Genomic DNA, 26,671 nt, shown 5'->3' with positions numbered 1-26,671 from the left:
CTACTCGACGGCAGTTTTTTTTTTTTTTTAATCATTAATATCACATGCAAATAAAATTTTGCTGAAGATAATTCAAAAACGGTTGCAGCAGTACATCGACAGGGAGCTGCCAGAAATTAAGCCAGTTCAGAAGAGGATGTAGAACGAGAAATATCATTGCTGATGTCAGAAGTATCCTGGCTGAAAGCAGAGAATACCCGAAAGATGTTTACATGTGTTTTGTGGTCTGTGCAAAGGCAGTCGACTGTGTGGATCATAACAAATTACAGATAACATCATGAAGAATGGGAATCCCAGAACACTTAATTATGTTCATAGGGAACCTGTGCATAGACCAACAGGCAGTCATTCAAATAGAACAAGGGAATACTGTGCGGTTTAAAATCACGAAAAGTGTGAGTCAGTGTTGTATTCTTTCACTGTACCTATTCAGTCTGTTTGCTGAGAAAATTTTCTAAGAAGCCGGACTATCTGAAGAATAGGGCATCAGTATTGTGGAGGAAGACTCATTAACAACCTGCAGTATGCAGATGACGCAACCTTGATTGATGAAAACGGAGAGAACTTGAAGCACTTACTGATGAAGATCAAAGACTACAGCCTTCACTATGGATTACTCCTCAACATAAAGAAAATAAAATTCCTCACAACTGGACCAATAAGCAACATCATCATAAGTGAAGAAAATATTGAAGTTTTCAAGGATTTCATTTTACTTGGATCCACAATCAATGCCTATGGAAGCAGCAGTCAAGAAATCAATAGATGTATTACGTTGGGCAAATCTGCTGCAAAAGACCTCTTTAAAGTGGTAAAAGCAAAGATGTCACTTTGGGGACTAAGGTGCACCTGACCCAGCCATGGTGTTTTCTGTTGCCTCATATGCATGTGAAAGCTAGACAATGAATAAGGAAAACTGAAGAAGACATGATGCCTTTGAATTACGGTGTTGCTGAAGAATATTGAATATACCATGGACTGCTAGAAGAAAGAACAAGTCTTTCCTGGAAGAAGTACAGCCAGAATGCTCCTTAGAAGCAAGGATGGCAAGACTTTGTCTCATTTACTTTGGACTGTTATCAGTAGGGACCAGTCCCTGGAGAAGGACATCATGCTTGGTAAAGTGGAGGGTCAGCGAAAAAGAGGAAGACCCTCAACAAGATGGATCGACACAGTGGCTGTAACAATGGGCTCAAGCATAACAACGATTTTGAGAATGGCGCAGGACCAGGCAGTGTTTCGTTCTCTTGTACATAGGGTCACTGTGAGTTGGAACCGATTCAATGGCATCTAACAACAACAGAACAATAGATAAATATGTTAATTTAATGAAAGACTGTGTAATCATTTGTAGAAGACATCCTTTCTTGAGAAGAAATTAGTAACCTTAAAAAACAAAACGTTCTTTCAAATAATGCATGTTGGGTAGCAGAGATGTTGATGTGCACCCAGCAGACACCGTAGTTGCTACCCCATGTGACTACCTACATCAACACAGTCCTTTGTCCTTGAGGTATATGAGGCTGATTACACAGAAAAAAGAACCCTGTTTGCATATGAGGTATATGAGGCCGATTACACAGAAAAAAGAACCCTGTTTGCATAGGATAGAATAATTCTCTATGTACACTGATTTCTTAGCTAAGTTGACCATAGTGACCTTTGCGTTCATTTTTAGTAGGGTTGTGCCATTGTTCTCAGTTCCTTCTACCATGACTGGGAACAAGAACTGCCCATTTCTACCCTTTTAGACATCCAGGTTCTACCAAAATGAGTCTTGACGTGCCCTTTGCAGCACTTTTGATGAAACGTAGAATATAGTGTCATAGAAAATGGGGAGCGGGGGGGTCCCCCCCAATGGAGATCTCTGTGAGAACACAGACACTTTCTAGACAGGGATTCTGCTGCATAGCAGCATGGAGACCGCAGGCCTGCTGCCAGAAATGGTCGGAGACATGCAGTCTGTGCGCCCAGCTGTAGGGGACGGGGTGGGCTGGTCTTCCATCTCTCATGGCACTCTTTTCTCCAATCTCTTTCAGTACTTAGGTCAGTTAACCTCCATACCAGGATACCTGAATCCCTCCAGTAGGACTGAAATTCTTCATTTTATAGATAATGCAAAGGTAATCACATTTTCTTAACTGCATGTTGTGTCCTTGGCCTGTACCATCACACTGCTCTTACCTTGGCTGTCATATTGGGGGTGGATGGTCCAGCTTTGTTAAGATATAGGTGCACCTTGCTCCTAGCCGTAAAGAGTGTTCCTCAGCCTGAACGTTCACTTTATCTACTAGACTTGCCAAAATTTAAATTTTCAAAATATTCAAACAACATGCTTGAGATCTGAATCTAAAGGAAGTTCTGTAGGAATCTTCCAAATGGTTTGAACACTGCAGCCTCCCGGAAGTGGTGTGACTGTTGATGGGAACAGCCTTGCTTTATTATCTAACCACCGGTCCTGTGACTTATACCCAGCAATACTACGGGGAGGTGGGGAGAGAGTGTTCCCAGGAGAGGAGCCCTGACCCAGCAATACTACGGGGAGGTGGTGGGGGGAGAGTGTTCCCAGGAGAGGAGCCCTGACCCAGCAGTACTACGGGGAGGTGGTGGGGGGAGAGTGTTCCCAGGAGAGGAGCCCTGACCCAGCAATACTACGGGGAGGTGGTGGGGGGAGAGTGTTCCCAGGAGAGGAGCCCTGACCTAGCAATACTACGGGGAGGTGGGGTGGGGAGCATTCCCAGGAGAGGAGCCCTGACACATAGCCACAGCCAGGCCTTGCATTTCTAATGACCTGTGGATTTTTCCAGAGGGCTCACCAGCTCCCTGGACACCTGACCCAGGAGCACGATGCCGTGATCAGCCTCTCTGCCTACAACGTCAAACTGGCATGGAGAGACGGGGAAGACATCATCCTCAGGGTCCCGATCCATGACATTGCTGCTGTCTCCTACGTCCGGGACGATGCGGCACACCTGGTGGTCCTGAAGACAGGTACAGAACTGGAGGGCGGGCTGAAGAGGCAGAAGCAGCCCATGGCTTTGTCCTGGGAGTAAATCCACAGATTTAAGGAAGCTTTGGAGACAGCTTTTGTGGCACGAGGTTGGGTCCTTGGGATCTAGCAGGAGAGTGCCCTTGCTTGACAGATGAGATTGGCTCTCCCCTCTGAGGCCGTCCATGTACAGGCACTGGCCACTGGAGGCCTTGGCCTAGGAAGTTACTGAGTAACAGAGCTGAGCCAGATAACTGAGCTTACTCAGCACCTTGTGGGGAGTCAGTGAGGAACCTGAATGTTGAGGGGTAGTATCAGCAAGTCAATTTCCTGTCCCTCTGGCCTCCAACGCTGCTGAAGGTTCGCAAGAGTCATCTTGTGGTACTGAGGCACAGGGAGAGCGGTTGTCGGGTCTTCACCTCAGCACAGTCACACGCCCCTCCCCGAACTGGGAGCACCACTGTGAGATGCAGCCCCTAGCGGCTTGGCTTGCCTGGTATTTCTTTTGTAGTAGAATCAGAACAAACAGCCTGTCAGACCACAGAGCATTCTGGTAGAATTTGGCCCCTCGGTTACATAAGAGCATTATTCTGCACTCCCTCTTTGGATCTGTTGTTGCTTCTAAGGAAAACAGATAACAGATGGTTTAAGAGAGAGCAATGAGCTGCATAGAACTTCCTGCCAGCCTCGGGCCATGGTGTTAATTCATGCAGAAAGGAAGAGAAAGATCGAATTTTAACCAGTGCCTTGCTCCTCCTAGGTCTGAGTTTTGAGATTGGTGTTGCAGCAGTGACATCATCCTGGGCCTGGCCTGAAGCCACCATTTCAAAAGGGCAGGGTGTCATGTCAGTTAGGAGGATCGGCCTGGCCTTTCTTTGTGTAGAAGGAGAATTGCTTTTTTACTTGAGTTTCACAGTTCACGGAGGATCCAAGGTCTTTTTTAAAAAGCCAAGTCCCTGGTGAGCCTTCTCTTACTACTTGAGTTGTAAGGTCTCCAGTGTAGGTGAGCTCTAGAGAACAGTCCAGAGAACACGGTCAGCCTGTGAATCTAACGGGGGCCGTGTCACACCCCACAGAGGGTCCTGTGGGGTGGTGTCTGAGCGCGGTGCTGGCAGTTGCAGTTGTCCTGTGTGTAGCAGTAGCTTAGATGCCCTCACACACACCCTCCCTCACACTGCTCACATGCTCACACTTGCACATGTTCACGCTCACACAGGATCACATGCTAACTCCCATGCACGTTCTCTCACACACTTTTGCGCACATTCATACGCACACTGGCACACTCACACCACCTGCACTGTGATCTGGCACTGCTGAGTGCAGGCCCCTCTGTGCTTTGCTTGTTCTGTTTACCTTCATGGTGTGGAGTGGGCATCTGCTGTTTATTATCAGGCATTAAATTAGGTTGAACCGTATGAAACTGCCCATATTTAACCATTTTAGCCTCCAAAAATGGCAGTTTAATATTGTGCAAACTAATACAAAGCATTTTACATGAATTATCTCATTTAATTTTCATAATTAAACCCAGAAGAGATTCTGTTATACTTCCATTTTACAGATGGAGTAACTGAGATAAAGTAACATGACAGAGCTCCAGGAGTTAGTAAATGATTTGAACCAAGTCTGTCTGGATTTAGAGCGCTTGCTTCTGAAACCACTTCTAACCATTCTCCCTGACACTGCAGGACAGGTCCACAGGGGCCCTGGATTTGGTGTCCTCAGTGACAGAGGACTAAGGAGGCTGGCTTCTAGTTGGGGTTCCTGCGGGGATTTTAGCTTGGTGGGAGGAAATCTGGGTGGGCCCGCCTCCTTGTTTCTTTGCTAAGTGAGTCTTTCTCAGTGTTAGCTGACAGAATGAATTGTTAAGGAAAGCGGAAACCAGATTGTTTAAGAGGGAGAGAATGCGCTCCATAGGAGAAACTTAAGTAGTTCAGCTTCCCAGTAGTCCGTGACGAGCAGGCCCAGTCTTGTGAGAGAACTTCTGAGTTGGGAGGATGAGGACGAGTCTCTGTCGAGATGGCCAGGCTCTCAGCACAGACCAGCCAGTCAGAGCTGACATCCATGCGTGCCGGCTGCATGCAGGTGTGTCCATGTGCAGGCGGGGGCGGGGGGGGCAGTCATCCCAGGGTGACTGGGCTTGGCCCACTTTTGGGCTTGTCTGTGGAGCAGCATCCCAGGATGCAGGTTACGGCCTCATTGGGCTGTGGCTAGCCCGGGCCTTCCCGCTGCGTGTCACCCTTCTTTTTTTCTTTTTTAGTATGCTTTAAGTGAAAGTTTACAGCTCAAGTTAGTTTCTCATACAAAAATTTACACACACATTGTTATGTGACCCTTGTTGCTATCCTTATAATGTGACAGCACACTCCCCCTTTACACCCCAGGTTTGCTGTGTCCGTTCAACCAGCTCCTGTCCCTTTCTGCCTTCTCATCTTGCCCCCGGACAGGAGCTGCCCATTTAGTCTCGTGTATCTACTTGGACTAAGACACTCTTCACGGGTATCATTTTATGTCTTGTAGTCCAGTCTAATCTTTGTCTAGAGAGTTGGCTTCAGGAATGGTTTTAGTTCTGGATTAATGGAGAGTCTGGGGGCCATGTCTTCTGGGGTTCCTCCAGTCTCAGTCAGGCCATTAAGTCTGGTCTTTTTACTAGAATTTGAATTCTGCACCCCACTTTTCTCCTGCTCCATCAGGGACTCTCTGTTGTGTTCCTTGTCAGGGTAGTCATGGGTAGTAGCCAGTCACCATCTAGTTCTGGTCTCAGGCTGATGGAATCTCTGGTTTATGGCACGTCACCCTTCTTGCCTGGCCTGGCCGTGCACTGTACCCTTCAGTGCCCTAACTTGAGATGGTGTGTGTTCCCAGCCCAGGACCCCGGCATCTCCCCCAGTCAGAGCCTGTGCGCAGAGAGCTCCCGTGGCCTGGCATCTGGTTCCCTGTCAGGCAGTGGTGTGGTGCCTGTCGAAGCATGCTGCTTGGTCGTCCTGGCTGCGGAGAGCAAAGTAAGAGTTTGTGCTGCCCCTGCCACCTGCCACCTGCCTCGAGCCCAGGCCAGCCCCAGGCTCTGCCTGCTCTCTGCCCTTCCCAGTGCCTCACTCTTCCCCACCCCTGCCCTGACGACGGGCCCTACACCTTACCTGCTACAAGGAGACTGGGGTAGGAGCTAAGGGCTGGAAGTGGGGGGTTGAGTTTGGGCCCCACCTAGTCCCCCAGCAGTCATGTAACCTTGGGCGAGTCACTTAATGCTTTGTTCAGTAAAGTAAGTTACCGTGACTGCCCCACTTGGAGTGTCCTCTTAGAGCAGGGCCCTCACCCTTGGCACTTTTGACATTTCCAGCCAGATAGTCCTTTGTTTGGAAGACAGGCCTGGTGATCTGCTTCTGAAAGGTCACAGCCTTGAAAACCCTATGCGACAGTTTTACTCTGCACACATGGGGTCTCCCTGAGTTGGAATCGACTCGACGGCAACTAGCAAGTAGTCCTGTGCTGTGGGGCCATCTTGTGCACTGTAGGATGTTAACAGCATCCCTGGCCTTTACCCACCAAATGCTGGGAGCGCCCTAGGTGTGACAACCCAAACTGTTCCCAGACACAGCCACACATACCCTGGGACAGAGTTGCATTTGTGTGAGTTGAGAACCAGCTGTAAAGCAGCAAAACTTTTATGTTGAAAACACTGTCCACATGTGCTGTGATTCTGGTGCTATTTCTTCTTCTCTTTTCAGAAGGCTGGGTTAGGGGCTGTGGGGAGACAGCTGGCAGTTCAGGGAATGGGAAGAGTGTCCAAGAGAGGAGTGGGGAAGAAGGTGCTGGCACGCCAGCTCCTTCACTCCTGTGTGTTCACCATGCGAGTGCAAGTACGAGGCCACAGCTGGGCCACCTCTCAGTCTTAGTTAGGCCCAGGGCAGTCAGCTGGGTCTCTGTTATGACACCCCCTTTCGCCAGTAAAAGGCAGAGGGACACATGGTTCTGGCGTTCGCGCTTTATTCACCCACTGATTCTTCACCCACCTATTCGCTCGGCAATATTCCTGAGCATCTGAGGCAGTTGGGGCACTTGGAAGACTCACAAGGAGACGGATGGCCAGCAGCAGACAGGCTGTGTTGCCCAAAGCTGCCGTTCTTCTCCCTCTTCCCACCCCCTCCTCCAGGGAGCTGCAGAAGAGCTGTGCTCACTGCTCAGCCAAGTCTTCCAGATTGTTTACACAGAGTCCACCATCGACTTTCTGGACAGAGCGATATTTGACGGAGCCTCGACACCCACCCACCACCTTTCCCTGCACAGTGGTATGTTGGGCGCGCGTCTCTCCCTTCTGGGAGTTCCCCCCTCCCCCCCAGGGCTCTGCCCCTCTCACACAGAGGCCCTGGCCCTGCCAGAAAAGGTGGCTGGAGCAGAGGGCAGCGGGGTAAGGTGTTACCACATCCTGGGAAGTCCCAGCTTAGTGGCCTGTCTCTCCGACTTCATTGTCGGTGTTAATCCATAGAGCAGTCAAGGTAGAAACTTCACTGCTTTTTTAGGGAGTTCTTTTGAGCAGAAAGGACTGGGCATCTTGTTGGCTTCCTGGGATAACCTTGGGGGCCTTGAGCACTTTTTCTGGAGCCACACGTGACTAAAGTCACTTCACCTAACTCAGAGCACAGACAGGGAAGGAGGGGCTTTGGCGCTGGGCATCTCATGGTGTGGATCTGGGTGCTGTCCCACTCAGCACCCCAGGCTGCGGCTGCCCTGCAGTCTGAGGGTTGGTTTCAGGATGACACTCAGACAAGGTCGCCTGCTCAGGCTGCCCGGAGGCCTGAAAGGACCCCAAAAGGCCCCTAGGTGGACTACCTGCCTCCTGAGTCGGCAAAGGTGGTTCAGTTGTCTGGACAAAATACTCCACCTGTGGACACACTCTCTTTAGCTAAATCTTTCAGACACCAGGAGTGAAGTGTATCGATCTGTCCAGTGCATGGTTTATTGAGGACTCAGGGCTTAGGTACACTGGATGTGTAGGAAAGAAGACGCAGGAAGCAGTGCCAGGCTGCTGCCTGCGGGGCTTGTGCTTATTGCGCCCATGGCGCCATCCTTACTGTGTAAATCCTAGCAATTTTAAACGGGAAAATCGAGGCTCGTAGGTCACTGACTTACGCAGATCAGTGCACCTGGTAAGTAGTGGGCTGTTTACTGAGAGCCGCATTTAAATACTTTTGTGTGACTTGTCTGGCTCTTGTCCTTTAAAATTGCCAAAAGGGTCTTTTTTTTTTTTTTTTAAATAAAGTTTTTTACTGAAAAGGACACAAATCTTGTGCAGTTCGGGAGCTTTCATGACATGGGCACGCTCTTCAGTGGACTTCCTCCTGCGCGGCCTGCCTACCTCTGCTTGCGTCGCCTGGGGTCCCAGCCACACACAGAGATCTTCTGATTTCTGCCTTGGGCTCTGCTTACTGTCTAGTTTCCTGTGGCTGCCATCACAGGTCCCCAAAACTTAGCGGCTGGAGCAGCACACATGTATTGTCTTACAGTCGTAGAGGCCTAACGTGGGTCTCAAGGGGCCAGAATCAAAGTGTTGACAGGGCTGTGTTCTTTCTGGACAGTTTAGAGGAGAACCCGTTTCCTTGCCCTTTCCAGCTTCTACAGGCTGCCATGTTCCTTGGCTCAGAGCCCGTTCCAGCTTCACAGGCTGCAACATTTCATTTCTCTGACCCTGCTTCCGATTACAGCTCTCCGTCTGACTCTCGGACTTCCTCTTGCACGTTTAAGGACCCTTGTTTTGGAGTTCCTGGATGGTGCACGTGGTTAAGTGCTCAGCTACTAACAAAAAGATTGGCAGTTCGAACCCACCCAGGGGCACCTCAGAAGACAGGCCTGGCAATCTGTTTCCAAAAGGTCACAGCCTCGAAAATCCTATGGAGCAGTTCTGCTCTGCACACAAGTCTGCCACGAGTCAGAGTCGATTCCATGGCAGCTGGTTTGGTTTTTATTTTTTTTGTGATGACCTTGGGCCCACCCAGATAAACCAGGATAATCTCCCTGCCTTAGAATCAGCTGGTGAACAACCTTAATTTCGCCTGCAGCTTTAAGTCTCCTTTGCCACACAACCTGGTATTCACAGGTTCTGGGGATTAGGACATGGGCATCTTTGGGGGCCGTTGTTCTGCCGACCACCCTTACTTGGTCCGCACTGAGAGAAATGGTCCTTTTTGTCTCCCTGTTCTCTCCCCTCCACTGCCATTTGAAGCCCTGCACCCTGACTCACCTGTCCTGTCCTCTGGTTCTGACTAGCACTCAGTGTGTCACATGGCTGAGATGTCGTTTGCTGAGTACCTCCCGAGTAACTGCCTGAGCCAGACCTTTTGCTAGTGCAGGGGGACCTGAGGAAGCCCGAGGCCTCGTCTCAGCCCTCAGGGAGCCACTGTGTCCAGTTCAGGGCATCAGGCAAGCCTGCTCTGAGCATGCCTTGAGCTCTCACCAACTGTGTGACCCAGGGTAGGTTACTTAACATCTCTGATTCAGTTCCTCATAGAAAAGAAGGAACTGTGATGGTGCCTGCCTGGGTTAAAAGAGACATTGTCATCAAACCTCTGTGCCACCATGGCCAGCAGCCTCACCACCTCAGTCAGAACATGTGTGGACGAAGCCCAGGGGGCGCAAGCACGCCCTGTCTGAGCGGCACCGCTCGTGGCTCCCAGCAGGACCGGGTCAGGAGTTTGATGAGTGGGTGGCACCAGGCCCTTCAAAGGCCGGCAGCTGTGGTAGCTTCTGTAATCCTGTTTAGAGCTTGGGGACGACTTGACAGGTCTGCTCACTATGTAACCAAAAGTCTGTGTTCATATTTTCCTCACAGATGACTCATCCACCAAAGTGGACATCAAAGAAGTCTACGAGACCGAGGCCAGCACTTTGTAAGTAGACCCTCCCTCACCCAGCCCAGGTGCTCAGCAGTAGTGACTGCATTGCCACATTTTGGGGGCAGCCCCCCCACCCCCAGCGGTCACCCTCATTTGAGCCCACAGTCCCTAGCCAGTGAATAGCTGGCACTCTAAACCATGGCCTCAACCTGCTCTCGCTCAGAAGCCTAGGTGATTCTGCTTCAGAGTACTCCCATGCGTAGACATACCTGCTCCAGACTCCCTGGCCTTTTGTCGCACCGCCCCATGCCACCCCAGCTCACCCTGCCCCACTCTGCCTTCCCAGCACCTGCAGGGGCAATCTTTGTGAAAGGCAAACTGGATTGCTCCAGTCCTCTGCCCAACCCTGCCAAGGCCTCTGCCACCTCCCGGGCAGACTCCTCATGGCGCGTACGGCCCATGTCATGACCCCAGCCAAGCCCCTCCCCTCACCTGCTTCCCCCCACCTTCGTCACCCACCACAGCATGCCTCAGGCAGTGCATCCAGAGCATCTGCAGAGTAAAGGAGCCAAGGCCCCGGCTCTGCCCTCACACGTCTCTGTCCTCTGCAGCTCCTTCCCTGACCCCACAGATGTGGGCGGCCTCTCGTCCTTGTCCTTCTGCGTGCCGCAGTCACCCCACCTCAAGACGGCCAGCGAGAGCGAGCTGAGCACCACAGCCACGGAGCTGCTGCAGGACTACATGCTGACGGTATGCTGCGCCTCAGCGCTGGGGCCGTAGACAGCGAGGTCCAGGAGCGACGATCTCAGCTGTGCATGGGGGAGTAAAGGGTCTCGGCGCCAGCCGGAGGTCCCGAGACCACTGCCCTGAGGGAGGGCCCTGCCCAAGGGACAGTGCTGTTGCCTGCAGAAGCCTGAGCATTGGTGGGTGGGGTCGGCATGGGCTGGACCAGGGAGGAGTGTAGGGCTTCCTTCCCTTAGGGTTGGACGGTGAGGCAGGAAGGCACGCCTGAATCTCCATCATCCTTTCTGCAAACATTGCACTCGGCCCCAGCACATGCTCTCCTTTGGGGTGCGTGAGCTAGGCTGAGCGCATGGGCAGCTCAGGGCAGGACTGCAAACCCACCTGGGGCTGGGATTGGGCGCTCACTCTCCAGAAGGGTCTGGGCACGGCGCTATGCGCACACCAGCTGCCTCCTTTCTCTGCCGAGCTTCAAAGCCCAGTTGTCTTGCCTGAGTGTGCTGGGCCCTAGAGGCCATCAGGTGCTGGCTCAGGTGCCAGGCCTAGGACATGGTCAGCTCAGTGACACACCTCAGCTTCTGTCAGGGTTGTCCGGCTCTTCTCCTTGGCTGACGATGGTCAGCATTTTCCAGATGCTGCAGCTGCCTCTTCTCTCAACTGCTCCATCACATTGAGGCAAAGCATGGTGTTCCAGAGAAGGAGGTCCTTGTACGTCGTGGGGTGTGGGCGAGCCCCTTACACACTGCGGGGCAGTAGGGGGACCTCCGTCCCTCCTGCTTTCCTGGCCCTGCAGCTCGAGAGGAAGAGTCAGTGTCCCAATGGCTCAGGCGTTCCACAGGGGCCTGGGAGACCAAGGCTCCTGTTCCCTTCCTAGATGGTCCCCTCTGGTACTGTGATGGGGGATCACGGGAGGAGGGGTGGTGATGGCACCAGATCTGGCCCCACGAGCCTGGTCACACTTCAAGTGTTTAGTGTTAATGGCCACGGGCTCTGGCCGGCATGGGGATTGCTGGCCCAGGGCTCCAGCAAGGCCACCACAGAGCGGAGAGCAGGGGCTGCCGCTACCCCCTCTGCCCCGCCCCCAGCCTTGACGGCTCTCCACTCTCTCAGCTGCGCACCAAGTTGTCATCCCAGGAGATCCAGCAGTTTGCCACGTTGCTGCATGAGTACCGCAATGGGGCCTCCATCCACGAGTTCTGCATCAACCTGCGACAGCTCTACGGGGACAGCCGCAAGTTCCTGCTACTGGGTGGGTGTGCCGCGCCTGCTCTTAGATGGCAGGAGATGGAAACCAGAAGCTCGCCGTCAGAGCGAGTGTCACGGGTCCTGGGGGAAATCCACATGGTTCTGGCTGGAACAGAAGCAGCACCGCGCCCACACCACTCACCACCCTCGGAGCACAGGGACAAGGCCCTGAGGAGGCAAGGGGGTGCCCAAAGCCAGCAGTGAAGGGACGAGTGCTGGAGGGGCCCAGCTGTGCAGGGCTAGGGCTGCTCCTGAAGGAGGCGAAGGACTATGTGGCAGAGTGGGTGGAGCCTCTCCAGGCGGCAGGGCCCGTCTGCCCAGGTGCAGAGGCTCAGCGCCGAGCATGTTGCCCGGCCCTGGACACCTGCACTGAGCTTTGGCGCCTGAGTCAGACACACCTGGGGGGCAGCAGGACAGGCTCCCACAGGCTAGCAACAGCCAAAGGCCTCCAGGGTCCAGCCTGTACCCACAATCAGTCTTCGTTTGGAGGGCTTTCACTGTCAGGCTGAGCATCTCAGGGCCTGAACATCCCTGGGGCCAGTCACTGAGGCAGAGCTCAGGCCAGGCCCAGCTCAAATGCTGCGCTGGGATGCCCCCGACCCGGCCGAAGCCACACTCCCTTTGTTTGAAAAGCCGGAGTCACCCTCCCCTCGCCCTCTCAAAGGGCTTTTAAGCATGTGAAGTGTGTCCGATGACTCCATAAGCTCCTCTCTGTGAAGCTGGGCCCTCTCAGGGCTGAGGTCGAGGGAGGCAGTTTTGAAGAAGCTTAGTGTAAGAAAAACCGAGAGGGTCCATATTGCCATCCGTACCCCTCCTTGTGCCCAGCAGGGGGCACAGCCTCAGTCGGAAATCTCGCCTTTGGTCTTTGGTTTTTGGTTTCTGTCATAGCCCTTGTCCAGCAGCCGGGGCAGGCCTGATGTGCTGCTTACTGACCCCACCCTAGCTCTGCCCTTGCACCTGCGTGTAGTGGGCTTCTCTGAGGCTGAGAGATCTGAGGGCCTTTGGATGCCCACCATGCCAGCCTGTTGATCTCAGCAGCCCCAATTACATAGCAAGTGTCCCTGACATGGTGTGGGGCAGGTCAGTCCCCAAGGCCAGGATGCCGCCCCCCCACCCCCCACCCCCCCACCCCCCCGGGCAGCTGTTGCTGGGAGGGGTCTGGCTGTGTATTGGGATGGGGCTGTGACAGTCGTGTCTCTGCCAGGTCTGCGGCCCTTCATCCCTGAGAAGGACAGCCAGCACTTTGAGAACTTCCTGGAGACGATCGGGGTGAAGGACGGCAGGGGCATTATCACAGATAGCTTCGGCAGGTACCGGCGGGCTGCCAGCACTGCCTCCAGCTCCACCACCAATGGGAACAGGGCCGCAGGCAGTTCCGACGACCAGTCCTTGCCCTCAGAGGGAGATGAGTGGGACCGCATGATCTCGGACATCAGCAATGACATCGAGGCACTGGGCTGCAGCATGGACCAGGACTCTGCGTGATGCATCCTTGGGGATGGGGCCCTGGGGGTGGCAGCAGGAGGCAGAGCTGGGCCTTGTTGCCATGGTGTCCTAGCTGCCCTCCACTGTCAGCTCGCCCACCCTAAGCTGGAGGCTGGAGTGAGCAGCCAGGCCCTGGGGCTACCCCTGTGCAGGCACACTGCCCTGCCGTCCCTGTGTGCACAGCAGCCATGGGGCTGGGGCAGAGGCCAATGCCCCATTCTCCAGCGGCCACTCCTGCATCCAGTGTCCATCCAGGGAGGGACAGGCTGGGCCAGCTCGGAGAACCGGCCACTGTGGGTCAGGCCCTGCACAAGTTTCCATTTTGCACATGATGTTCCTGTTGTAACTCTCAGAGACCTTTAAAACAGTTGGCTACAATGTGAATCATTGAAATCTATTGTTGCCCCCACATTTCTCCTCCAGTTGGGTAGGCAAGCTGCTGTGGAAAGGAGTGTTCTCCAGGCAGGGTCCAGCCCTGGGCATCCACCCTGGGGCCGACCTTGCTACTGCTACCCCGGCAGGGCTGGACTCAGGCTGTGCCAGGTGGGCTCTCATCCCAAAGGATGGACTGGACCTTCGGGGGAGGGAGCAGGTGGAAGGAAGGGCCCCACAGTCACCTGGTGACCTGACCCCATGTGCGTGCTCTCTCCTGGCCTGTGCCATGCCCCCAGCATAGCTGTCACTGCTGAAGAGCAGCTGGGTCTCGTCCACTCTGCCCTTACCTGGGGCTAAGGCCCAGATGGCACCCAGCACCTTCGTTCAAGCAGGCTTCTACTGAGCCTCCCTGGTTCCCTCCTGGCCTCTCTTCCTCTCTGTGCTCAGAGGTGCTCTGCCTGGGTGCCGCCAGCCCTGCAGCTCTGCACATACTCGTTGGGCCTCTGCCCATGCTGACCAGTCCTGGGCCAAGATCTACTGTGCATCCCCCACCAAGCTTCCCTCCAGCGGACGCTGGTCACTGCTCCTGCCACTAGCCCGAGCCCTCATTCCCTTAACGTGCCTTTGCCAGCATCTCCCCAGTACACATCCTGGACCTCCAGCTGGCCAGAATCACCCACCTGGGGACCTTGTCCCTGAGCTGGGTGCTGTGTCTCAGAGGCTGAAGGTGGCAAGCCCTGGGCTTGGCTCCTCCACCCATGCCCTCCTCACCCCAGAAGCAGTCAGCCATCTCTCCTAAGCCCACCAGCCTTTGCTCTGCCTGCACTCAGTCCCTCTGTGACCTGTAGCCAGTACACATCTTTCCTGGGACACAGACTGTCTGGTCAGGGTGTCCATGTCCACCCCTGAGCCTCAACACCTGGGTGGGAAGGTGCAGGGGATACACAGAAAGGTTCCCCCCTAGACCTGCCCTCTACCAGAAAGCTCCCCCGGCTGCCTGAGACACCGGCTGAACCCATCCCCAGCCCGCTGGCCTGGTGGAGGGCTGCACGCGGGATCAGGTACGCTCACACTCAGCTGTGCTGGGGGGAGCGGGGGCAAGTCTCTTCCTCAGGCTTCGTCCTGAGCAGAAGTGGATGACAGTACGTGTGTTATCAGTTTCAGGGCTGGAGGGGAGCTCAGACCTCCAGAACAACAGGGTTTTGTCGGGGAGCCACCTTCCTCTCTGTGCTGGTTGGTCACGGGACCCCAGGCCCAGCCAGGGAAAATCCAGTGAATACTTTGTTTTGGGTACTGTCTAGATTTACATGCAAATAGACCCTGCCCTGCAAACATCTGGAAGTAGCTGAAGACAAGCCCCCAGACATAAAGCCCCTCGGGCCCTAGGCTCCAGTGGGAGAGCCTCCTGTGCCCTCCCAGGCCTGAGACTAAGGTTCATGCTGGGCTATTATCGGGCCACAGCAGCACCCTGTGAGTGTTGCTTATGACGCTGTGTGCGTGCTCTCCACATGGCACACCCCAGGTACATGCCCATGCCCACCATCCCAGGATACAGACCCACTGCATGGCCTGGCTTGCAGGAAGGAGGGCAGCCCAAGGAGGGAATGCAGGAGGCAGGGCCTCCTGGCTGAGCTGGGCCTTCAGTGGGGCTCACAGCTTCCTTCTGGGGGAGGGGGACATTGGGTGGGGGCATTTAATCACTTGGCCTTGAGAGCAAAAGGCTGTCTCATGCAGTTTCTCCAGCCTGTGATGCCCCTATTGACACCTTACTGAGTCCACTGCTTCTGGAGAGTTTCTTTGAGAAACTCTGCTTGAAACACCTCTTCTCTGGGCTACAGAGCCCACTACTTCAGCCAGGTAGCCTGACCTCGTGTCCTTGCTCGATGAGTTGGCCACCTCTGGGCATGCAGGAGGAGGGCGACCACTACCCTCACTGAACAGTAAATCTCCATGAGCACCCAGGAGCAGAGGCGGCACTGAGGGGTACAGATTTATTGAGCAGCAGTGCTGGGAGGGGAGAAGGCAGGGGGGCGGCTGGGAGGGATGGCCATCCGGTGGCTACATTGTCAGCTCCTGCAGGAAATACAGAGAGGTGTCAGGTGAGGAGAACGGGAACCCCAAAGACAACTGCAGGACCTTCCACCAGGCCTTTGGAAAGGCAGGTGGGGCCTTCTGGCTAGGACAGCCAGAGATATGGTCCTGCCACCTCCGGAATGGTCCAGCTGGTCGCTCACCATGATGGCATTGACGATGTCACTGTGGTTGTCTCTCAGGGCCCGCACAGCCTTGGCCCTCGACACATTGGCCTGGGCCATCACCAGCTCAATGTCCCGAAGCTCCAGCCCTGTCTCGTCCACCTGTGGGAAGAAGCAGGCAGGCGGTAGCACGAAGCTGCTGAGCCACCCGAGGCTGAGCCCGGCTGCACCCCACAGCCTCACCTCCTCCTCTTCCTCCTCCTCCTCCTCCTGGCACTCCGGTGTCGCCCGCAGCCCTGGAGCTGACTCAGACGCACTGGCTGAGGGCTCAGCGGGCACCTTGAACTTCTCTGCTGCAGCTTTGTGCACTTGCTGAGAGAGGTCCTCAATCTACAGGCATACAAGGCAAGGGTCAGGCATCCTGCACCCAGCTCCCCCACCCCCCACCCACCACCGTCAGGACAGACTTTTGCCTCGCCGAAGACCACATAGGTGTCAGAGGCTGGGCTCTTGAAGACATCAGGCTTGCTGATAACAAAGAGGATGTTCTTGGACTTCTGGATGGTGATCCTGGTGACGCCCTGAATCTGCCGCAAGCCCAGTTTAGACATAGCCTGCGGGGGGGGGGGGGCAGGAGGGGCTAAGACTCCATCTTCTCCCCTGAGCTGGGGGCCAGATGGCAGCCTCTGGTCAAAGGGACAGGCTGAGCTGTCCTGCCCTGTCCCTGAGACAAGAGGATTAGACTCGTGCTATCACTAAGTCTGTTTCAACTCTGACCCTGTAGCTTAAGCTATCTCACAAGGTGAGAGTCCAGTGCTCCATTTGTCTGTGGGTTCCTGGCATTTACCCGGGGAGCCCCTATGGACAGGGCTCCAGAGTGCCCAGCAGTGGGGTGTGGAAGGTGTGTGGAAGGACCATGTCCTTCTGGCAGCTGGTTCCCAGTTGGCGGGGGAGAGCCTTCCCACCCATAGCTGTGCCACCAGCCCACCCCTCCTAGCAGAGGGCCCTCACCGCGTACACTGCACTCACCTTTCGGGCCTTCTTCTCACTGCGGCTCTGCTTGGCTTTAGCGATGGTCTCTTCACTGCTGCCTACCGTTGGGGCCTGGGGGTGGGAAAGAAGACTGAGCACTGCCAGGGCTGGGAGCAACACCCTTCATCCATCGGGCCCCTTGAAGCTCATCATCCCCCCACCAGACCAGGGTGCAAGGGTACGGAGGACCACCTGGGGTGGGCACCGCGATGTCCGAGGGGCTGCAAGGTCCTGCTCCTCCATCTCGGGGGCTGATGACTCCGCATGGCTGTCCGAGTGCTGGCCCGAACCTGGAGCCCGAAAGGAGTCTGGGGAGGAGGCAGCAGAGGCTCAGGCCCAGGCTTGGCTGCAGCCTCAAGGCGGGAAGCAAGGGCAACTGTTGGCCTTGGTGGTCACAGGTAGGGGTCCACCTTTCTCCTGTGGGGCTCTGCCCTTTCTGGAGTGTGCAGTTTTCCCCTCACCTGTAGGAGTCCACCCCTCCTGGTGTGTGGGGTCCACCCCTTTCCTGTGGGACTCCCTCCAGCTCAGGACAGCAGTGCCAACCCTGGAAGGAGCTGTTCCCCCCCCAACGCCCTACCTCCCCCTTACCTTCCTCAAGGCTGTCCTGGTCCTCTTGCTGCTCAGGGGCTGAGAGCCCCAGGGGACTGGCTGGGGGGCAGAGCCCCGAGCATGGAGGCACTTGGCAGGGGGCGCAGATATGAGCGGCCAGGGCTTTGGCATGGGGGCCCCCCATGGGGGCTGCCTTGGGGCTGAGCGGGGGCGAGGGGCACGAGAGGCCAGCCTGCTGCCCAGCCCCAGGAGGCACCGGGTTTCCTGAGACGGCAGCTGCTGCTGGAGGAGCATCTGTGCCAAGCTGCTGGAGGCCTGGCAGGCCTGGGGGCCCCTTGTCCCTGCAGTCTTCTCTGAACCCCTGACAAAGGCAGGGGATAGGGGCTGCCCCAGCCAGGAAACCAGGCAAAGAGGCGTCGGGGTACTGGGACATGTCCTGGGCCTTGCTGGGCGGGGAGGTGTCGTGGGCCTTGCTGGGCGGGGACGTGTCGTGGGCCTCGCTGGGCGGGGACGTGTCGTGGGCCTCGCTGGGCGGGGACGTGTCGTGGGCCTCGCTGGGCGGGGACGTGTGCCGGGCCTCGCTGGGCGGGGACGTGTCGTGGTCCTCGCTGGACGGGGACGTGTCGTGGTCGTGGCTGGGCGGGGAGGTGTCCAGGGCCTCGCTGGGCGGGAAGGTGTGGTGGGCCTCGCTGGGCGGGGACGTGTCCCGGGCCTCGCTGGGAGGGGACATGTCATGGGCCTCGCTGTGCGGGGAGGTGTGGTGGGCCTCGCTGGGCGGGGATGTGTCCCGGGCCTGGCTGGGTGGGGACGTGTCCCGGGCCTCGCTGTGCGGGGAGGTGTCGTGAGCCTGGCTGGGCGGGGACGTGTCCCGGGCTTCGCTGTGCGGGGAGGTGTCGTGGGCCTCGCTGGGCGGGGACGTGTCCCGGGCCTCGCTGTGTGGGGAGGTGTCATGGGCCTCGCTGGGCGGGGCCGTGTCGTGTGCCTCGCTGGGCGGGGACGTGTCCTGGGCTTCACTGTGTGGGGAGGTGTCGTGGGCCTCGCTGGGTGGGGACGTGTCCCGGGCCTCGTTGTGCGGGGAGGTGTCATGGGCCTCGCTGGGCGGGGCCGTGTCGTGTGCCTCGCTGGGCGGGGACGTGTCGTGGGCCTCGCTGGGTGGGGACGTGTCCCGGGCCTCACTGTGCGGGGAGGTGTCATGGGCCTCGCTGGGCGGGGCCGTGTCGTGTGCCTCGCTGTGCGGGGAGGTGTCGTGGGCCTCGCTGGGTGGGGACGTGTCCCGGGCCTCGCTGTGCAGGGAGGTGTCTTGGGCCTCGCTGGGTGGGGACGTGTCCCGGGCCTCGCTGTGTGGGGAGGTGTCGTGGGCCTCGCTGGGCGGGGACGTGTCCCGGGCTTCGCTGGGCGGGGAGGTGTCATGGGCCTCGCTGGGCGGGGACGTGTCCCGGGCCTCCCTGGGCGGGGAGGTGTCGTGGGCCTCTCTGGGCGGGGACGTGTCGTGGGCCTCGCTGGGCGGGGAGGTGTCCCGGGCCTCGCTGGGCGGGGACGTGTCGTGGTCATCGCTGGGCGGGGACGTGTCGTGGGCCTCGCTGGACGGGGACGTGTCGTGGTCATCGCTGGGCGGGGACGTGTCGTGGGCCTCGCTGGACGGGGACGTGTCGTGGGCCTCGCTGGGCGGGGACGTGTCGTGGTCCTCGCTGGGCGGGGACGTGTCGTGGTCCTCGCTGGACGGGGACGTGTCGTGGTCCTCGCTGGACGGGGACGTGTCGTGGGCCTCGCTGGGTGGGGACGTGTCGTGGTCGTGGCTGGGCGGGGATGTGTCGTGGGCCTCGCTGGGTGGGGACGTGTCCCGGGCCTCGGTGGGTGGGGACGTGTCGTGGTCCTTGCTGGACGGGGACGTGTCGTGGTCGTGGCTGGGCGGGGACGTGTCGTGGGCCTCGCTGGGCGGGGACGTGTCGTGGGCCTCGCTGGGCGGGGACGTGCCGTGGGCCTTGCTGGGCGGGGACGTTTCCCGGGCCTCGCTGGGCAGGGACATGTCGTGGTCATCGCTGGGCAGGGACGTGTCGTGGTCATCGCTGGGCGGGGACGTGTCGTGGTCGTCGCTGGGCGGGGAGGTGTCCTGGGCCTCGCTGGGCGGGGACCTGTCGTGGGCCTCGCTGGGTGGTGATGTGTCGTGGTCCTCGGCGGGCGGGGACCTGTCGTGGGCCTCGGTGAGCTGGGACCTGTCAAGGACTTCGGTGGGCAACTCCTGGGCATAGGGACCTTGGGACTGGCAGGGGGAGTGGCTGAGATGGGTGGAAGCTGCTTGGGCCTGCTCCTCCATGCCCAGGTGGGGCTGGAGGGCTTGGAGGCCCGCCCCAGCCCCAAGCTCTGGCACCCAGGAGGGGGCTGGGGGTGTTGTAGCAGACATGGGTTCTCCAGGGCAGCCCCTGCCAGAAGGCCCGAGCACAGCCCCTGCTGAAGGCTCTGGGCTGGAGTCAAGCCCAGCCTCTGAGGCCATGGCTGCAGGCAGCCCAGGCTCCCTTTTCTGGCAGAGCTCGGGGCTGATGGCCAGATCCACCATCCAGCTGCTACTACCCAGGGCCTTTCCAGAACCTGAGGTCCGCGCAGGGAGGCCTTCATCCCCCTGGCTCTCAAGCCCCCCAGCCCCATCATCTGTGTGCTGTAAGCCACTGCCAGTCCCTGGCTCAGGCCCCGAGAGCCCCCTGGCTGCTTCCTGCCCCTTCCCCCTGCCAGGTACAGGCTCTGAGGTAAGATCTGCATCTTTCCCTGAGGCCATGGGGGTCACAGTTTCTGGCACCGGCTCCAGGTCTAAGGCAGGGCCTACTCCATCTTGTTGGGTCTGGTCCAAGGCTACAGGTTCTGCTTCTGGCTCTGTAGTCGATGGCTTTGCCACAGCCACTAACTCAGAAGCAGACATCAGTCCTAAGGCCGCACCTACTTCAGGCTGGGCCAGAGCTGCCTCCGAAGCAGCAGGCGCTGTCCCTAGGGGGCAGCCTACTTCTTCCTGCAGGGCCTGAGGGGTTGCCATAGCAACAGGCTCCTGGCCTAAGGGAAGGGCTGCTTCTTTTTGCAGGGGAAGAGGTGTTGCCATAGAAACAGATTCCCGGTGTAAAGTGAGGCTGGCTTTTCTTTGCAGGGTCACAGGAGTTGTCATAGAAACAGACTCCTGGCATAAAATGCATCCTTCATACAGGGGCACAGGTGTTGCTGTAGCAACAGACCCCCGACCTGAGGTGAGGCCTGGGCCTACCTCCTCCTTTTCATTCTGAAGAGTCACTGACATAGCAAGCGAATCTGGGCATGGAACGAGGCTGACTTCTTCCTTCAGGGTTTGCGGCATTTCTGTAGCAGTAGTCTCATGGCCTAAGGTAGCACTCACTTCCTCCTGTAAGGTCAGAGGTGTTGCCATAGAAACCTCGCCTAAGGCGAGGCCTTCTTCTGGCAGGAGTGGAGGTGTTACCCTGGCAGCATCCTCTTGCCCTACAGAGGAGTCTGCCATTTCTTCCTCAAGCGGAGGCAGGCCTACGGCAGCTGGCTCTGGGCCCACACCAGGACCTGCTTCTGCCTGCCAATTGTGAGGTATTACTGCGGTGGCTGCCTCCTGGCCTGAAAGGAAGCCCTCCTCACCACATGGCACCTGGGTCGCCATTATTTCCACAACCTCTCCTTTCGAGACCACGGGCATGGGCTCCTGCTGGCCCAAAGATGGGGCCCAGTCCTCTTGCCTCTCCTCGACCTTGCACCTGCTGTCCTGGAGCAGGGTGCTGGGCTGGGCATGCGGCTCCCCACTGTACAGCCTCTCGTCATCTGCCCCAGCATAGGAGGCTGAGTCCGAGTCGGAGGAGGCCGCCGAGGTGTCATCCCGGAATGCGAAGGCCTCATCCACGCCCTCAATGATGGAGGTGTCTGACAGTGACTGCAGGAAGGAAGCGGAAGTGCTGTCCTCCTCGCCCTCCCCACTCAGGTCTCCAGCTGAGCCAGGAGCCTTGGCCTCCACCTTCTCTTCCTCCGGGGTGGGCAGCAGCAGGACCTCCACTGCATCCACCTGGAAAATGAGGCTGCCCTGGAAGGGCAGGAGGGCTGCAGGGATCATTGGGTCATTTGCCAGAAAGTCAAGGTCAAAGAGGTTCTCCTCCTGGCCCCAGGAAGAACTGCTGTCACCTGAGAGGCTGGACGCAGAGGAGTGGGGGCCCGGGGGCCCCGCGGCATGAGGCTCCCGCTCCCCAGCCATGGTGCCTGGAGGAGAGAAGCCCCAGCCCGAGTGGAGGTCCAGCCCTTCTGCTGGGGCCAGCATGTTGAAGGAGCAGGATGGGGAGGAAGCCCAGCTGTCCCCATCTGCTGTGATGTAGGAGCCCGAGGGCGAGGTGGGCGGTGAGTCAAGCAGCTCTGCCTCAGAGTCACAGGCCTCCATGCAGGGCCCAAGGCCTGGAGGCAGGGCACAGGTGGTCTGCGGAGGGGTTGAGGGGGGCGTGAAGAAGGAATCAGGCTCTGGGTGAGGGAAAGGCACAGGAGGGTCACCCTGAGAACATAACTCAGAGGGTGGGTTCAGGTTGGCGTGCCCACCTGCCCAGTCCCTGAGCTCTGGGGCGGCTGCCCTGGGCAGCGTGGGAAGCCTGCAGGTCTCCTCGCCCATCACAATCCGTGGCTCCAAAGTGGCTGGGAGGGGCGCCTCCGCTGGCTGGCCCTCAGGAGACACTGGGATGGGGCTGCCCTCTGCTGGGAGTGCCCAGGCCAACGGGGCCTGGCCTGGCCCTGCATCCCAGCTAGCTCCCTCAGGCTGGGGCCGGGCACCCGGCTTGCTGGGCAGGAACGTGACGGCCAGAGGATTGGACCCTGGAGGTGTGGTGCAGTGTTCCAGCTGGTCCCCACTTAGGATGGTAGCAGCAGCGGCATCACAGGACAAATCTGTGGAGACAGAGGAAGAGATGGGAAAGGGCACAGGGCCCTGGGGGGCGTCTCCAGGCCACACCAAAGAGACGCAGCGCTCCAAAGCTGGGCTGCCTCTCCGTTCTCAGATGAGAGACCCGCTCAGGGTGAGGGGAGCCCAGAAGATGAGGTGGGCTTATGTTTGAAAGGGCTTAGAGGAAAGCTGGTCTGGGAGGATGAGAGAGAAGCCAGCGGTGTGGACAGCATGAAGGAGGGATTTTAAGAGTTCTGACCGAGCACTGGGCAACTGGCCACAGCAGCAGGGCTGGAGCTGGGCGACGGGAGAGGCCTGTGGGGGTTTTACTGCAGATTAAAGTGGACTCTTCTCTTGGCTTTTCTCTGAGAAAATCCAGAGAAGATTTAACTTGCTTTCCCATCTCCTCAGGAGACTGGCTTCCTACTTCTTTTTACTATAATCCGTACTGGGCCTCACAGAAGAACCTGAATCTGTGGGCAGCCCAAAGTCCTTCTTCTTGACCTCCTCACCAGACAAGCCACATAGAGCAAGGTTGAGGGCCTGACTGGGGGTCGGGGTCCTGCGTCGGCTCCAGCTCTGTTTAACCACATGGTGTGACTGCAGCAAATCTAGTCCCATCCTAGGTCTCCTTTACACTGGCTCTGGTAGGGAGGGGTTCCACCCTCCATCCCTGGCTCCTCCCATGCCTCCCCTCACCAAATCTAGGCCTACACTTAGGTTAACCTGCCAGGGTCTTATCAGGGGTCTCACCCCCACTCCTGCCTCCCAGAGCCAGGCCCCTTGGCACAGGGAGAAGGGGCCAGGGCCCTGCATGCGGCCAAGTCTCTGCATGCGGCCAAGTCTCTGGAGACTGGAAAGGCGGAGCATCCCACTGAGATGTAGCTGGGGTGCCACCAAGAAGAACAAATTACCAAACCTCCCACAAGTTACCAAACCTCTCAGGTGTCAGGCTGGAAGGACTGTGCAGTATGACGTGATCCCTTACATGGGCACAAAAGAGAAAGGCTGCCCTGTCCTCCAGGGCCGGTGCGGGGAAGCCAGCTGGCTCAGAGAGGCTGGGGAGGCTTCAGGCCTGCAATGGCAGTCATCCCAACGTGTCTTCTACAGAACCAACACGGCAGCCCATGGGTACTACTGTACCTCCTTTGCATGGGCAGGGTCCACCACCTCTGCCAGGAACTAGAACAAGTGGGTGCACTCCCTCGCCTTCACAGGGTGAGCTCCCTTTCTGCCCTGCCACACACACCTCCGCTCCTGTTAGGCTCCACTGTAACATGGCCTCAGCACAGGCAGAGCTCAGTACCCACTTGTGGACAACGCATACCTCCACCTGACAGCTCTGCTGCACATGCACACAATCAAACATGGGCGTGGGCTGGGAAATACTCAGGAAGCCCAGGGGGGCAGAAGAGAGCCTCTCAGAGTTACACTACAGCCCAAACCTCTGCTATTGTTATTCCTTCTAGTTTTTTTTTTTATAGACCTGTGTTTTATTAGTTGAGATCGTACCACACACTCAATTTTGAACCTTACTGTTTTTACCCAACATTACCTCATACGCATTTTTCCATGGCATTTCACATACTAGTGAATCTCATTTTCAACGGCTGTGTGAGGAGGTCCCATTTAAGGGATGCCAACCAGCCCCCTCAGCAGTCTGCACACCTGGACCTTCAGGCCCAGACACCTATGTGTGAAGCATCTGCTGAAGGCCCTGCTACTCCTGCCAAAGGCTCAGGCCAGTCACTGCCCAAAAGGGAGTGGGGGAGGTGGCAGCACAGAACAGTTACCTGGGCTGAGTCCCTGGACGCAAGGAGAGCAAGGCTCCAGACAGCCCTGGTCCAGTTCCACCATACTCCCTGTATAACCTCCCACAAATTACCAAACCACTCTTGTGCCTCAGCTTTCTCATCTGTAAAATCAGGTACAAGGCTGCTGGCAAGATATCTGCTGAGCCGGAGAAGATATCTGCTGAGCTGTAGATGAACGCAGAAGGGTGCATCCCTCCTGGCCAAGCCGCTTGTCTTTCCTCAGCAGAGTCAGGGCTTCAGGGCTGGCTGGCATGCATCCCCAGGCAGTACCGCTCTGGGTTCCCACAGGAGCTGGGAAGCGGGTGCTGGGATGGCCAGCGGATACTGAGAAGCTGGTACTTTTGGTCCTCTGGGGTGGGACTGAAACCCAAACCTGGGAGTGGGCGTGGCTAGTGAGGACTGTTGGGTGGCATGGGGTATGCCAAGGCTGGGGCTCCTGGCACTGATCCCCAGCATAGCCCCTGCCCACTAGCACGGGGCTCCAATGTCTCCTTCTGGGGGGGGGTGTGGACTGGACCAAGGTCAGAATGGCAGGGGGAAACTGAAGGTCAAAGGTTTGTTCAAGGTCACCAAGTTAGGGGGAGCAGAGCCAGCACAAGACTCCAGATCTGGGCTCTGGAGGCTGCACTGCATCCTCCCTCCCCTCTACTGGCCCTGGGAGGGGCAGCCTGGGCACCTCCTCAGCTTTTAGACCCAACCCTGGTTCATCCTCAGGGCCAAAGCCCTTGACTCCTCACCCACTGAGCAAGGTGCCCTTGGCCATCCTTGAGCCATGACCAGCTCTGGGCAGCGCCATTCACAACGCCTGACCTGGACGCTGGAGGCCACCCTAGTGCAGAGCCTCCTCAGATCCAAGACAGACCCCACCCACCTCCACCAACACTTGCTGACACAGCCACTCCAAGGACACAGGGATTGTCTGCACCCCTGCCACTGCGCTTCCGGCCTCTCTCCACTCCCTGCTGCCCTTCCCCCAGCGTCTCCTACATCCCAGACTCGGCCTGGGAGTCCCCAGGCTCAGACTTGGTGCTGCTGCTCTTCTTGAGCGGTGATCAATCATCCCACCTCCTTCCCAGCTCGCCGGTCCCCTGGGGCAGCCCTCGGGCATCTGAGGCTGGCGCCCCTGCTCTGCCCGCCGCGGGGCCCCAATGGTGCCAGGGCGCAGTTTTGAACCCCTTCCTGGCTCCGAGCTCCCTGGAGGTGGGACGGGAAAGCTCAGCTTTCAGGGTCGCCACTGGCTCGCCACCCGGAGCCTCTGCTCCGTGCCACCTCACGGGCGGCCAGCCCTGCCCCGCCCGGGCCGCAGCTCTTCGCAGACAATGGGGCACGGCGCCCGGACCCCGGCTGGGATACACGACTCGCTCCGACGCCCCAGCCCCGGGACACCCCCGTCTGACACTCCCTGGCCGCGCCCTTCCCCCGCAGCCCTTCCGAGTGGGCGGGGGGCGGGGTGCGCGTGCTGGCTCCAGGTGGAGGGAGGCAAGGACCCGAGAGGATGGGGATGGCCAGGCGGCCCGGGAGGGTGAGGTGGCGTGAAGTAGGGGTGTCGGGAACGGAGGGCAAAGCAAGAGGCGCGGGGCTGCAGAGGGGCGCGCCAAACGCAGGGCCGAAGCCTCACCTGTGTGCGGGCCAGGGCCGCCCGCCTCCGGCAGAAGCAGCTCCGCGCGGGCCGCCTCCCCGGGCATGGCCTGGCCGTGCGCCCGCCGGACCCGCAGATCGTCGGTCAGTCGGCGGGTCGGCCGGTCAGTGCGTGCGGCCGCCCGTGGAGCCTGCGCGGCCACCGCCCCTCGGCCCCGCCGGAGGGGGGGTCGCGTGACGTCAGCGCCCCGCCCGCCTGGCGCCCCGAGTGAGCTTGTGCGCGCGCGTGCCAGGCGCTGCGGCGGGCGCGGGGCGCAGAGTGGGCGGGGCGGCACAGCCTCCAGTTCCCTGACACCTAACCCCGGTACTGCAGCGAAGGGAGCAGGTGCAACTCAGCAGGGCGGCGCCCCAATGAGGGGACGGCGCCCGGGGCAGCTGCACTGGCCCCGGGTGGGCGGCACCCCTCAGCAATCCGGGGCAGAGGCAGGGGCGACTCCGAGGGCCGGGGTGGAAGAGCAAGCCGCTGGGGGCTGGGCATATATGCCCTGCCCTCTCGAGACCTCGATGTGAAGGAGATTCAGAAAGTAAAGGGTCCCGGAGCCGCCTGCCCCTGGCGGATACGCAGAGGGTGTGTAAAGGACCAGGAGGGGACCTTAGCCACTATCAATTGGGCTTCTCCAGCCCCAAGGTGCGCTGCAGAGGGCGGGGGGGGGGGGGAGGGAGCCCACACGATTGGGTGATCCTAGCCGTCCACGGTCTCCTTGGAAACCGCCTCCCGTCCCCATGGCAACCAGGGACGGCAGGAGCTCGGACAGGAACGGAGGCCCAAGACCGCTCCCTGAGCCCTAGGTCTCCACAGCGCTCTATAGCTCGGTGTTTTGTCCTCCCAGCCCCTCAGTTCTCTAGTTACTAGTTGGAAACGACGAGAAGAAATGCGCCTTCTT

The 26,671-nt window shown here is 58.2% G+C and overlaps 2 protein-coding genes across 6 annotated transcripts in view; one reads left to right on the top strand and one right to left on the bottom strand.

Annotated features, from left to right (window-relative positions):
• CCM2 (CCM2 scaffold protein) overlaps positions 1-13,687 on the top strand; it is a 101,340-nt gene extending 87,653 nt beyond the window's left edge. For 4 of the 5 annotated variants that reach the window (XM_049894219.1, XM_049894221.1, XM_049894218.1 and 1 more), the window contains 8 exons: positions 2,040-2,123; positions 2,808-2,991; positions 5,858-5,994; positions 7,143-7,278; positions 9,816-9,873; positions 10,431-10,569; positions 11,671-11,809; positions 13,010-13,687. In XM_049894219.1, the coding sequence (XP_049750176.1) occupies positions 2,040-2,123; positions 2,808-2,991; positions 5,858-5,994; positions 7,143-7,278; positions 9,816-9,873; positions 10,431-10,569; positions 11,671-11,809; positions 13,010-13,290 (1,158 nt within the window). In that variant the 3' untranslated portion in view covers positions 13,291-13,687. The remainder of the gene's footprint in view (positions 1-2,039; positions 2,124-2,807; positions 2,992-5,857; positions 5,995-7,142; positions 7,279-9,815; positions 9,874-10,430; positions 10,570-11,670; positions 11,810-13,009) is intronic. The other variant, XM_049894222.1, reaches the window with a different exon arrangement.
• Positions 13,688-15,651: 1,964 nt separating this feature from the next.
• NACAD (NAC alpha domain containing) lies at positions 15,652-25,928 on the bottom strand. The gene is made up of 8 exons (XM_049893564.1): positions 25,768-25,928; positions 17,481-22,340; positions 17,085-17,200; positions 16,890-16,964; positions 16,328-16,474; positions 16,104-16,250; positions 15,900-16,022; positions 15,652-15,738 (listed from the first exon to the last, which is right to left on the bottom strand). The coding sequence occupies exons 1-8, from the start codon at positions 25,832-25,834 to the stop codon at positions 15,724-15,726; spliced, it is 5,550 nt and encodes a 1,849-aa protein (XP_049749521.1). The 5' UTR covers positions 25,835-25,928; the 3' UTR covers positions 15,652-15,723.
• Between the last annotated feature and the right edge of the window lie 743 nt (positions 25,929-26,671).

This window comes from Elephas maximus, chromosome 8 (assembly GCF_024166365.1).
Source record: "Elephas maximus indicus isolate mEleMax1 chromosome 8, mEleMax1 primary haplotype, whole genome shotgun sequence".
Lineage (NCBI taxonomy): Eukaryota > Metazoa > Chordata > Mammalia > Proboscidea > Elephantidae > Elephas > Elephas maximus.
The sequence above is the reverse complement of the archived record's forward strand: the minus strand, read 5'-3'. Positions and strand labels throughout refer to the sequence as shown.